This window comes from Cyprinodon variegatus, unplaced genomic scaffold (assembly GCF_000732505.1).
Source record: "Cyprinodon variegatus isolate N-32 unplaced genomic scaffold, C_variegatus-1.0 Scaffold172, whole genome shotgun sequence".
In the NCBI taxonomy this organism is placed as follows: domain Eukaryota; kingdom Metazoa; phylum Chordata; class Actinopteri; order Cyprinodontiformes; family Cyprinodontidae; genus Cyprinodon; species Cyprinodon variegatus.
The window spans coordinates 599987-612500 of NW_015150625.1; the positions used below are offsets into that span (position 1 = coordinate 599987).

The 12514-nt window shown below is 34.9% G+C and overlaps 2 protein-coding genes across 2 annotated transcripts in view; one reads left to right on the forward strand and one right to left on the reverse strand.

The window, feature by feature from the left end:
* Positions 1–2556: 2556 nt before the first annotated feature.
* med21 (mediator complex subunit 21) lies at positions 2557–8817 on the reverse strand. The gene is made up of 4 exons (XM_015378413.1): positions 8636–8817; positions 7768–7882; positions 7195–7295; positions 2557–2997 (listed from the first exon to the last, which is right to left on the reverse strand). The coding sequence occupies exons 1-4, from the start codon at positions 8675–8677 to the stop codon at positions 2818–2820; spliced, it is 438 nt and encodes a 145-aa protein (XP_015233899.1). The 5' UTR covers positions 8678–8817; the 3' UTR covers positions 2557–2817.
* fgfr1op2 (FGFR1 oncogene partner 2) overlaps positions 8779–12514 on the forward strand; it is a 7418-nt gene continuing 3682 nt past the window's right edge. The window contains exons 1-5 of the mRNA XM_015378412.1: positions 8779–8996; positions 10183–10319; positions 11929–12046; positions 12142–12284; positions 12365–12478. Of these exons, the coding sequence (XP_015233898.1) occupies positions 10185–10319; positions 11929–12046; positions 12142–12284; positions 12365–12478 (510 nt within the window). The 5' untranslated portion in view covers positions 8779–8996; positions 10183–10184. The remainder of the gene's footprint in view (positions 8997–10182; positions 10320–11928; positions 12047–12141; positions 12285–12364; positions 12479–12514) is intronic.

Genomic DNA, 12514 nt, shown 5'->3' on the forward strand with positions numbered 1-12514 from the left:
TGACTCCTGCACAAAAGTGAAAGTAAGACAGTTATATCTGTTTGAAGCCTTGGAAGTATTAACCTGGGCAATAAAACCATAAACCATGATAAGAAACTTCTAACTACAAATTTGTTATCCGGTTTTTAAACAAGAATATGAAAATTAAGGCTCAAGCCTAAAGGGAACCAGCTTAATTCCTCTTTAAGCCTTATGGGAGATCAGCTAATTTTTATTTTCTATATTTCCCTGTGAAAACATCCCAAAGGGTTTTTAGAACAGAGCAAATAATTTGTTTACTCCTGGGAGTTGCAGATAACATAACCGTAACAGTTCAGTTCTGTTGACCCAAACAGAGCCTATAGCAGTGAGGAGTGGACGTTAACGTCTCCCTGTTGTAAATCTCCTTACTTGGATGTTTCCTGGCCTTTTACTGTTATGCCTGTGATGTCAGCCGGCGGGGGAAAAAAAGGTGGGTGTGCCCTGCTAACACGTCTGGGTGTGGTGGACAGCAGACAAGGCTGTTTTTGTGTTTCTTGCATCAATGGGGCCCACAGAGCCGTGACTCGACACCTATATTTAGATTTGGCCTGTAAATTTCACCGGCCTGCAAGTTCATTTTTAAATGGATGCAAATTAAAACCATGATATTCAATAGGAAATGTATTAAAATTTTGATTTTTTTTCTCCACGTTTAATAATGAAGAAATTAAAAATAAATGTATTCAGTTGCATTTGAGTAAATGTAAAAAGAAAAACTACTTTAAATTCAATTCAGTGTATTTATGGTAAATGGCCTGCACTCATTCACGCACACTCTGATGGTGGCGAGCTAAATCGTAGCCACAGCTGCCATGGGGCTCACTGACAGAAGCGAGGCTGCCGTACGCTGGGGCCTCCGGGCCCTTTGACCACCATGTAAAGTGTCTTGAGATTCACATTTTGTCGAAGGGTTGAACCTTCAACCTTTTGATTTCAGGGCAAACTCCTACACCCGATGCCACTGTCGCCCTATATTATATTTATTTAGCACCAATTCACAAAATGTGAATCTCAAGGCACTTTACAGAGAAAATTCAACTGTACATTTTACTTTAACTTCGTCAATATTCTGGTCAGAGTATTGCTTTTCTTATTCGAGTAAGTTTTCTGCGCTTTCGACCTACCAGGAGTAACATGAGCTACTTGAAGATCAGAGAAAAAACAAAAAACTTGGTTTTAGGAAGCTACCTAGCTTGCACAGTATTTATATTGACTTTTCTTTTACTGTGATTTATTCAGTCTAATTTAAATGTGTTTTTACTGCACCAGTGGCTTGTTTTTTTGAGAGTAGGGTGACAGGAAAGGGGGAGATACATGTGGCAAAAGATCACAGGTCGAATTCGAACCCGGGTTGGCCGCATCGAGGACTAAGGCCTCTATACATGGACCGTGCAAACTAACCACTGCACCACCTGCACGCCCTTAAATGTGTTTTTTAAAAACACATTTAACAATAGTGGTTAGAGCAGAGTGCTTGTGCTCTGAGAAGGTCACAAAGTACCCAGTTACATCCCCATAGCCTGCACTCTGGTTCCCTGAGCAAAACCTTTGACGCCACACCGCTCCCTGGGCGCTGCACAATGGCAGCCCACTGTTCCCAAAATGTAAATACCAAATCAGAGTGAATTTTGCTTTGTACTTCTGACAGTATAATGACAAAGTTGAATTCTATTCTATTCTGGATTTAGTTTTGCGGCCCAAGGCGAAGGAAGGCGTAGGGCCCTCTGAAAGGAGACAACACACAAAGCAGATAGACGTTTTATCAGAATGCACATTTAGAATGCGTTATTTGTTTACCTTTTGTCCTTTTTTCACTTTCGTTTTCTTCTCCCTTTTGTCTTATTTCTTCCTGTCTAGCCTCATCTTTGCACTCTGTTTTGTCTTCTAATTGTGTTCAATGCAGTTATCAAAAGTAAAATAAATAAAAAATTTGTTTGTAATATTTCTAATATATTGTTTCTTAATTTTTTTTCTCTCCTAATAAAACTTCTATTTCATATTTTTTCCTACATGTTTTAAACCTTTATTTTCCTCACAATTGTCACTTTTTCCTGTATTCGCAGTTTGTTTTCATGTGTTTTGCTGCTGCTCTCCAGTATCCTTTGTGCACATGCTCAGTGGAATGGTTTGATCCAACAAAGTGGCGACTGAAGGCAGGATCCAGAGACACATATAAAACAATTAGCATTCTGATGGTATTTTTTTAAAAACCAAAACATAAGGTGGGAAAATAAATATTGTATTAGCCACATATGTTTGAGGAGCTTTTTGGGGCCTCATCTTGCAACTGAAAATTTCTAAGTTGAGGGGAAATAAATAATCTATTTTATTCTTAATCCAAACTTTACGGAATATATTACCTTTTTCTTTTTTTCAAAACAACATTTTTTTTTTATAAATCTGTGTGCACTTGTTAACCTCATCTATAACGAATAGGTCTAATACGTCAGGTCATTTAAGCCCGTAACAAGGGGTTGGATTTTATTTAGAAATATTTTAAATATCAAAACACATTTAATAAGTAAGAAGGTTCAATGATGCAGAAAGTTTTCAAACTTTTATCTGCATTATCAGGAGTAACACAGTAGATATAGACAGAGATAAATGAAATCAATTAAAGAAACACACCCCTGTACCCGTCTGTCACATATTTACAAAAGAGACGGAAGTTTCAACATTTCTATCAACACGTAACATATGTAAAAAAAACAAAAAAAAACAATACAGGTCAAAATATAATCCAGACGAATGAAGCATCCTCAGTGAACCGGCTTATTGTCTACAAACAGCGGCGGATCAGGACTCGGCCGGCGCCGGCTGGGTCAGTGCTCCATTCCGGGTACGTAGCTGCGACTGGGCGATGTCGGCCAGAGCGTTCTGGATCTTCTCCAGCAGCATGTCGCCACGGTAAACCACCTCCTCCAGGCGTGCCGCCGCTTCGTGGTTCTCCTCCTCCAACTGCCGGAGGCTGGCCGCCTGAGGAGAGGTTGATGACATTTTCATTTTCTGATGAGTTTAAATCGACACAAAGCAGCACATAACGGAAGTAAAAATATAAGTAAGCAATTTTCTTCCTGAAATATGTGTATTTTTCATTTATTTGAGCAGGTAAGACGTAACAACAACATGATTTGTGTTTAAAATAAGAAAATAAAATCTCGAGATTTTCTTATTTTAAGTTTGGAATATTTAATTATGTTATTTTAAGGGGAAAAATACTAATTCAACTGGCAGATCTACTTTTATACACCTACTTAAATTAATGGAAATTCACAGATTTAAAGATTTTTTTTTTTACTTATATTAGTTAAGTATTTCTAGTGCAGAACAGCTGCATTAATATCTAAAGGGGTTAAATACAAATGCATGCCACAAATTTCAGATATATATCAGCTGTTGTTTCCCTCCAATGATGCATTTGTTCTCTAATCTATAAAAATTATTATAGGATTATTGAAACAAACAAACAAACAATATATATATATATATATATGTATGTATAAACATTTTGCATTTAGGATTGAAAAAAATGTTTTGTCCATCAATATTCTGTATCCCAAACTTCTCAAGTGAAAGGTTTTAGTTTCACCTGGTTTAATTTTGTCTTTCTTAAGGAATCTTTGGCTTTCAGAATATTAATCGAAAAAACTAATCAACAGATTAATTAGCACATTAATCAATAGGCAGGCCTAGTATCTGTACCACATTACTCCAGCAGAGAGGCTTATCTGGAATCTTTTATTTATTTATTTATTTATTTTGTCTAGCCCCCAGTTTGTAACTTATTTTACATGAAAGAAGCTAAAAATAAAATAGAATTAGCTAAAAAATACTAAAAACAAATTAAAAAAAAACTTTAAAATCAGAAGTCCAAACTAAATAAATCAATATTTCAAAATTACTTGAACAAGGGCTGTAACTAAGGATTATTTGCTAATTGATTAATAATCGAATAGCAAAACATTCTTCAAGACGATATTTTAAAGATTTAAACCAAGTCAAACTAAATCGTTTCCACAAAAGGATTTCTGGAAATCGTATATACTTATGGGCGGAAAAGTTTTTTTTTTTTTAATCTTAAATGTAAAATGTTTACATATTTTTTTTTTTTTACAATTTTGTATAATTACTCCTTACTACTTAAATAGGTGACTCTGTCAACTTAAATCCTGTTTTAGAGTCTCTATACTCCAATTAATCGATTATTAAATTAACTGATGATTATTTAAATGATGGATTAATCCGATTAATAGTTTCAGCCCTAATTTGAACCTTGGTTCTAACCACAGCATGTAGAAAATCCCAAGGGTGTGAAAACTTTTGCATGTTCATGACTAATCTATGAAACAGATTTAAAGGATTCAATGTTGGAAACTTTCTAGAACCCAGAAAAAGAAATCTGCCTTCCAGGAAGTAAAAGCCTGAAGCAGAGCCCCTGCATATTTGGAGCATGAAACTCACTCGATTCTTTTAGCTTTTCCCAAACAGTCATTCCAGAAATATACTTATGAAGCACACGCTCACATGACTGGCATTATTTTTACCCTGTAATCCTGGAAGGGCTTGTTTGTGTTGGATCTCATATATCATCTGCTTCTCAAAAAGAAAGCTGATTCAATCCACAACCGGTAAAGAAAACCAAAGGCTAATAAAGGGCAGATGGTCAATTTACAGAACAAACAGCAGCAGAGGCGCAAATGATTTACGAACCATTCAGCCGCCATAATCACTGGAGTTAGTGATTAATCTACACAGCTACCTCATAAAAAAAGTGGTTACTGCTTTAAAATAAGAACATTTTTCAGATCGACTAAAGGATAAAAGCTACAACGACAGTGAAGACGGGTTATAAAAATGAAGCTTAAAAATCCTCTTATGAATCCTTCAGCCACCAGTGCAGAGCTTGATCCATGAGGATATTTGCATACAAACTAAGAATAAGATGATAAGTTAGGATTAAGGTGATATATGTCTGACGAGAGATCGGCAAGGACACCCTCAAAGACAACCAAGAGTTAAGTTCTGCAGATAACGATGGTAATAAAAAAAAAAAAACTGAACATGATGCTTTGACTGAATTAAATAAATATGGGTTTTTAGGGGCGTTAAAAGAGGTCAGGTTTTCCTACTTGTTCATTCTCCCAACAATCCAGACACAATAAAGTGATAGTTTCCATTGAGGTCACTAGAGATGGACCGATACATCAGCTGGTCGATATTAGAATGTTTGTCTTTTATCGGTACCTGCTGATAAAAGATTCTTGTTTAATGTGTTAAAAATGCTTTATTTTTGTCTAAAATTAGACTTCTAGAAGATTTATCATCATTGTGTCGTTTTTAACATTAAAATGGAGGAAAAAAAAGTGATCCGTACCATTTATCTGGGGTCAGTCAGGGGTCACCAACATTTTAAGGCTGAGGGCTACTTCATGGGTCAAAGGAAGGGCTACCAATAATGACTTTTGAGCTGGAGGGGAAAGCCTTCAACGAAACTTTATACATAAAAATATTTTTATTGTTTCTTTTCATTTCTAATTTTCTTTTATATATTGTCATTTTAAAATACTCTATAAATAGATTTGCCCACTGGTGATTTATTGTGTGTTCAGAAGACGCTGAGGGCACCCCATGTGGTCCTTGGGGGCCCTTAGGTGCCTGCAGGCACCGCGTTGGCGACTCCTGCATAATATAATCTGCATCAGACTTAAAATAACAAATGTATGTTTAAAATAAGAAAATGAAATCTCAAAATGTTCTTATTTTATAATATAATCTGCATCAGACTTAAAATAAAAACAAAACTAAACATTTTGACTAGGATATTGATACCAAGGAAGGTATTTAATATTTAAAACCCTTACATGTCAACATGGAGCCTCCTTTGTCAACAGAGATTGGATAAATGTGCAAATAAATGCAAACTAAATAACCCAAATATAATAAAGTGACTTCATTTTAGCTGGTGTGAGTTGCTATTCTTTTTCATGGGAAAATAATCCAGAAATCTAAAATTACCAAAAGCAAAATATCAAACGCATCTTTGGAATGGATATTTTTGATAACCCTAGTTTATTTATTTATTTATTTTTTGCAGCATCTCTAAGTTATTAACTTTCATGTCTCATCCACAGGACGCATGTCGAGCCTCATACTGCAACAACAAGGCTGCTGTCCACCATTACAATGGTTTTATATGACAGGCTATATCCTCCCAAGGGTTAAAGAACAGCAGCTAAATTAATTCATGCTTTTCCGATGTTTCAACGTCATTCTTTGTTGATTTGTTTGCAGACAGGTAATAGGTTAAACTTTCTAAAGAACTGGCTTCAACATCACAGAAACTGCACAGGTCTAAACCCTGCTGAGAACCTGCAGTTAGAGAAACAATGCGTCAAAAAAGGGATTCAGTCAAAGTACGGTTTAGGCAGAAATGAGACCCAGAAATCAGGTTACAACAGTGAACCACAGGGGCTATAAAGAACAAAAGTTAACACTGTGAATACTTATACAATATGTTATAACTCTATATTTTTTTAAGCTCTAATTAAAACAAAAAAACAAAACAAAAACAAAAAACACCACAAATATAAGATATTTTGTAATCTGGAGAAGATTTTCAGAAAATACAAACAGAACAGGGAGGAGTTTTCTGATGGGAAACGGCTCCACCTGCTGGCCTAGAGCTGCAAAAACTCATATTAAGCCTTTTTAGATCCAGTCAACTGAAATATTCTAATGATTTTTCATAAAAAGCTGAATATTAGATTTTTGTAGAGATTCTCCTCTCAGATACCTTTAGTGAAATCTCCAACCACCACCCCCCCCCTGCCACGCCCCTTTCCCAATTATTAAGAAAAAGTAACTAAAAAAGAGGAAAAATAGACAAAAGAATGATACATATGAAAGGGGCAGCGATGGTGGTACAGACTTAAATTGTTTGGTGGGAAAAATTAAGTAAAAAGGAACTACATGGATGAAAACAGCTTATGTTCTTTAAACATTTATATGCTAATAAAAAATGCATAATAAAGCTGATCTATTTCATCTTCTAGTGGCTAAATTAACGCTGCAGGGCCATAATCCAACGCATTTACTCTACAATTTACCATCTATATCTGGAAATGTAACTTTCATCATCTAAAACATGTGAGCAAACTGGGGAAGGTTTCTGACCTGCAGAGCTGCCGTGGACTCCTCACTGGGCAGAGAGTCGATCAGGACGTCCACATCTTTGGCTGTTCGGGCTATAAGGGCGGCAAACAGCTGAGCATATTCTGAGACAAAGAGGAAGAACAGCCTCCATTTTAGATTTAAAAAAGATGCTCAATGAAATAGCTTATCATGTTTTTTTTAAACAATCAGCTACAAATATTGTATTTTTGAACAAGGGTAGCCAGAATTGTGAAGCAGAAGGAAAATTTTACATAGTTTTATACATGCATGTCAGTCTAAAAAGTGTGTTATGCATTTAAAGCAGCTAAAAGGCTGATGGTGAATCCTTAGGAGCTGCTCATGGGACGCTGTTAGAGGGACAGCTACTAGTTGTCTACTTTACAAAACCATCCTTTATAGAAATGTAGCGAAACATCTAGGACAAACTGAAATCCCCCAAACTACATTAATGTTTGTGAAACTGTATTCTGATAAATCTTATTTCCATTGATCCAGCTTGACTCAGATTGGTTCAAAGTTCCACAGATCCAAAAGGGAAGCATCTCCTTTAGCCAACAAGCTTAAAACCCAAACCTTCGGTGGGGTTTGCGGGCTGATCCTTGTTGATAGCCGTCTGGATGTTACTGAAAGAGGCAGGTGGGGCGCATTGTTGCAGAACACCGATGGCATTACAGAACTGATCAGCAAGCTGCAAGCAGACACAGAAACCAAGACTTCAACCCATTACTTTCCATTAAAAATCAATGCACCCAATCAACGGTACAGCAACTACAGCTCTGCTTTAACATGTCATGCCCTGCAAACAATGTTAATCTAAATAAGACATTTTCTCTTAAAATAAGTGCATTTTTCTCTTGAATTGAAGAGATATGTTACAGTTTGCCAATTAAACAAGACAATTTACATTTAAAATAAGAAAAAAACAAATGTCATTGCCTTATTTCAATGGCATATTATCTAATTATTATTATTTGACAGTATTATTATTATTATAGTAAAATACTCAAATAATAATTATTATTTTGATAGTAAAATACTCATTCCATTGGGAAATAACTTTATTTACCTACTCAAATTAAGGGTAAATACACTTAATTTAATCAAGCAATCAATCTCTTTATTTACACACAATTATGGTCCATAAACAGACCATAAATATATACTTATATCTGTTTTTGCAGTGTGGTAAAGTCGGGAGATATCTTAAATTTAAATTACAAAGTTTATATCAGCTTTGTTGTCTTTATTAAAACATTTTATTTAAAGAAAAAATGTTTAGCCCGATAGCTAGGGGACTTGGAGGAGATTAGAGACTCACAAGAGAAAAAATACCGTTTATATAATTTAATAACATAGAGCTACCATTCTATTATAATGTTAACACAAAATAAATGTAACACTATCTCAAATATAATTTCCCAAATGGGATTTTTCAGCGTACCGAATTGACTGCGTCCTGAAGTTGTGTTAGCCGATCCGCCATCTTTCCTGTAAATACAAGAAATCTCGCTGCCTTCCTCGCGAGAGTACAAATTCTCGCGGAAGTAGACGGTGTTTCGGTAGCTTTCAGTTAGCCGGATGTATCTAAAGCGGATTGTTGGGTTTATACAGGACTAAGTAACGAGCTAATGTGAATAGTTTGTGTCTGTTTCTATTTTATTGCTTGCGTTAAAGAAATGGGGCTGCAACAGAGCTTATCTGAGGATAATTTGTAGCCTATAGCTAATGACAGCCGCCAAACGTCAACAGGAAGTAAAGAGGCTAGCTAACGCTAGCGTCTTCTTGCACTTTGAGCTCTTCAGGTATGAATGTTTACTAATTTACCTATTTCCGGTGGTTTAAAATGAGCAACGATGTGTGATGTTGACTTTTATGACACCTCGTTTATGAATAGAATACACCACGAGCTTTCAGCTAAAGTTATAGTTAGGAGACTGTTCAAATAAGCTAAAAACAACAGGTGTTGCCTGGTAAAATATACCGAAATGTCTTGAATTATATCAGAAATTTTTTTGTTGTTTGCTGGTAAATGTAAATGTTGAAATATTTCAAAGTATTTACCTTCAAATAGAACAGTTCACATAATTCATTAGCCATTGAGTAATATATTTTATTTAGTTCTGATCATTTTGAACATTATAGCTTAAAGCTAATAAGGAAGCCACATTTAGTTTGTTAGAAAGGTAGATTTTCAGATCAAGACAAAAAAAGTGTTTGTGTGTGTGTGTATAAATATAAATATATATATATATATATATATATATATATATATATATATATATATATAGTTGCCATCATGCCTTTGTGTGTTTTACATCAGCCTGTGTAGCTGTTGAGGTATTAAATGAATGTTAGTATTTTAAGATCTGATGTTTATCATATTTTTAACACAAACCTTTGAGTGTTTACTGACTAAACAAGCCAGGTGATTCTATTGTTATTAAGGAAGGGATTGGTACATCAGATGCAGCTGGAAAATCAGGTCAGCAAACTGAGTGCGAGCAACTACTGAAAACTCTCACTGTTCTTTGATTATGGCTCTGGTTCTGGAGAGACTGATCTCAGCAGCAACATCATCTTTGTGGTGCCGTTTCTGAATGGACTTGGTTTCCTTTTGCTTTTACAGATTTACATCAACATTTTCTTCCCTCCACTTAATTTTCTATTTATATGCTTGAATGCAACCTTCTTAGCAATGATCTCCTTATGGAGGGTGTTTGCCATCTGGCCACAGCAGAGCTCTTTTTCCTTGCTGTTATGAAAAAGCCCAGCTTTCAGAAAAACACTTAGCCTTGAGTTTATTCACCTAGACTATAGAGATACTATTCTAATAAAAAGCAATGTTTCTGTTCTAAAAGGCTATTCTTTTATGATTATTTTTCTAATGCTTCATATACTAAACTTTTATAGCATGTATTATTTTCTGTTGTCTTCAGAATTCATTACTGGTCTCATTTAATGTTCTGATCATGACTTGTTTCCACTCAGGTATGAACTGTTCTTTAGAGAAGGTTCTGGCAGATGCCAAATCGTTAGTGGAAAGGCTCCGCAACCATGACAACGCGGCAGAGATGTTGATCGAACAGACGACGTCCCTTAACAAGCGGGTGGAGGCCATGAAGCAGGTGGGCTGAGTGAAAGTGATCAGAGATTTAAGAGCCACAAAAAGCAGACCCTGCTGACAAGATTTGTTTGCTAAGCTAATGCTTCCTCTAAGCAGATTTCTCTCTGACATTATGAGCTGTCTGTAGATTTCTGAGAACAAAAGATCACAGATTCTCTAAACCTTGGCTTCCCAAAGTGAGAGGTTGAAAGATGGGTTTTTCTATCTAGAAATGACAATGAATGAGGTAGTAGCAACATTTGTTTGTAGATTTATCTAAAACATGATTCCAATATTAATAATGCCAATAAATAGTAAAATACACAATTAAATATTTAAAAATAAAGTAAAAAATTCCAACTTAAAATATTTTTAAATAAAATATTGTAGAAGATAAATAAATGCTTAAAAAAATAATACTGTTATAGAAGAAAAATACAGTATAAAATTAATTAAACAATAAGAAAAATAAAAAAAATATTGTTAAATAAAAAATAAGTGAATTAAATGATAAAAAAATTGATAAATATAGAATAAAAACAAAAGAAAAATTAATTAAATGATAAAAAATATTAATATTGTAGACTAAAAATAAATCAAGAATGAACTGAAAAATAAATGTAGTAATAATAATAAATGAATGAACATAAAATGGGAATAAATAAAGTGAAATAAAATGAATATTTTCGACTAAAAATAAAATATTGTAGAATAAAAATGGAACAAGAATGAATTAAATGATAAAATTAAAAAAAAAATACCATAACAAAAAATACAATAAAAATTAATATAATAACTTTACTTTCTGTTTATAGATAGATAAATAGTAGAGAAATTATATAAATTTTTTTTTGGTTCCTGCTCGGTTACGTTTTTGTTTTTAATGTCACAGACTAACAATTTTGTAAACCCAATTTATTGTGATTATTAAGGGAAGAAAACCAGAATCCATAGATTAGCAAAATATTTTGTAACACAGTTTAGCAATCTGTGCATTTCTGTGATTCTTTAATAAAATTTTAAGTGGCTGACCCTAATTCATCTATTGGTGTCAGGAACTGGAGTTTAATCAGATTATTTGTAAACACTGAGGAACCCAAATATCTTTATAAAGAGAAATAAAATACAGAATCTGGAAAACCAGTCAATACTTCAGTTTGTTTTAATCTAGTGAGAAAAAAGCTTCTTTATCCTTTTATGTCTTCACAATATTTTCAGCCGAATTTAAATTGGATAAAGCATTTTATGTTTCAACAATCTCTGCCCTGCAAAATTTCCCGTCATTCAGGCTCCCATCTGCTGCTCTGTGGATTAAAATATATAGGATCAATCTCAAATGTCAGCGCTGTGGTTAAATCAATACAAAGTCATGGGTAACAGGAAGAAATGTTTTTAATTTTCTTTAACACAAACAAATCTGTTCGTCCTCCATTCTTCTTTTTGTCAGCTCATTTAAACAGATGAGCTTTTTCCAAATTTATTGTCTTTCCTGCACGACAAAGATGAACTTTTTATGTTTTCTGTTCATAAACATCCAAATATGGTGTGTCAGGTTGTACTGATTTTAAAAAAAAAGTATAAAAGACACAAAAATTTTGATTTATTTATTTATTTTTTATTCCGGTCGGCAGTACCAGGAGGAGATTGATTCACTTAACCAGGTTGCACGACATCGACCTCGTTCCAGTCTGGTCCTGGGAATCCAGCAGGAAAACCGTCAGATCAGGGAACTTCAGCAGGAAAATAAAGGTTAGTGCTTCTGTCTTGATATCATATTTACTTTTCCTTCTGTTCGCTACCATCGTAACAATAAACTGGTTGTCAACGCCTTCTCCTTCCTGCAGAGCTGCGGACGTCGTTGGAGGAACACCAGTCGGCGCTGGAGCTCATCATGACCAAATACAGGGAGCAGGTGTTCAGGCTTCTAATGTCCAGCAAGCGGGAGGACCCGGCCATCGTCACCCAGCTTAAAGAGCAGCATACCACGGTCAGAACCTGAAAACCGCTCCTACTTTACAGGGAATGGCTGCTAATTGTCTAACATGCATCTCAATCTAACTTTTCCAGGAAATGCAAGCACACATAGACAAGATAAACGAGATGGCGTCAGTGATGAGGAAGGCCATAGAGGTGGATGAGGGCCGGATATGTGAAGACGAGGAGAGGATTAAACAATTGGAAGTAAGGCTAATGCTAACTTATCAAGGCGCATCAAAA

Bases quoted from the DNA above. Each gene is read 5' to 3' on its own strand.
- med21 (XM_015378413.1), bottom strand. From the start codon at position 8,677: ATGGCGGATCGGCTAACACAACTTCAGGACGCAGTCAATTCG. The intron at 7,883-8,635 runs GTACGCTGAAAA...GTCTGCTTGCAG, and splicing joins TTCAGGACGCAGTCAATTCG to CTTGCTGATCAGTTCTGTAA. The intron at 7,296-7,767 runs GTTTGGGTTTTA...TCTTTGTCTCAG, and splicing joins GCCCGCAAACCCCACCGAAG to AATATGCTCAGCTGTTTGCC.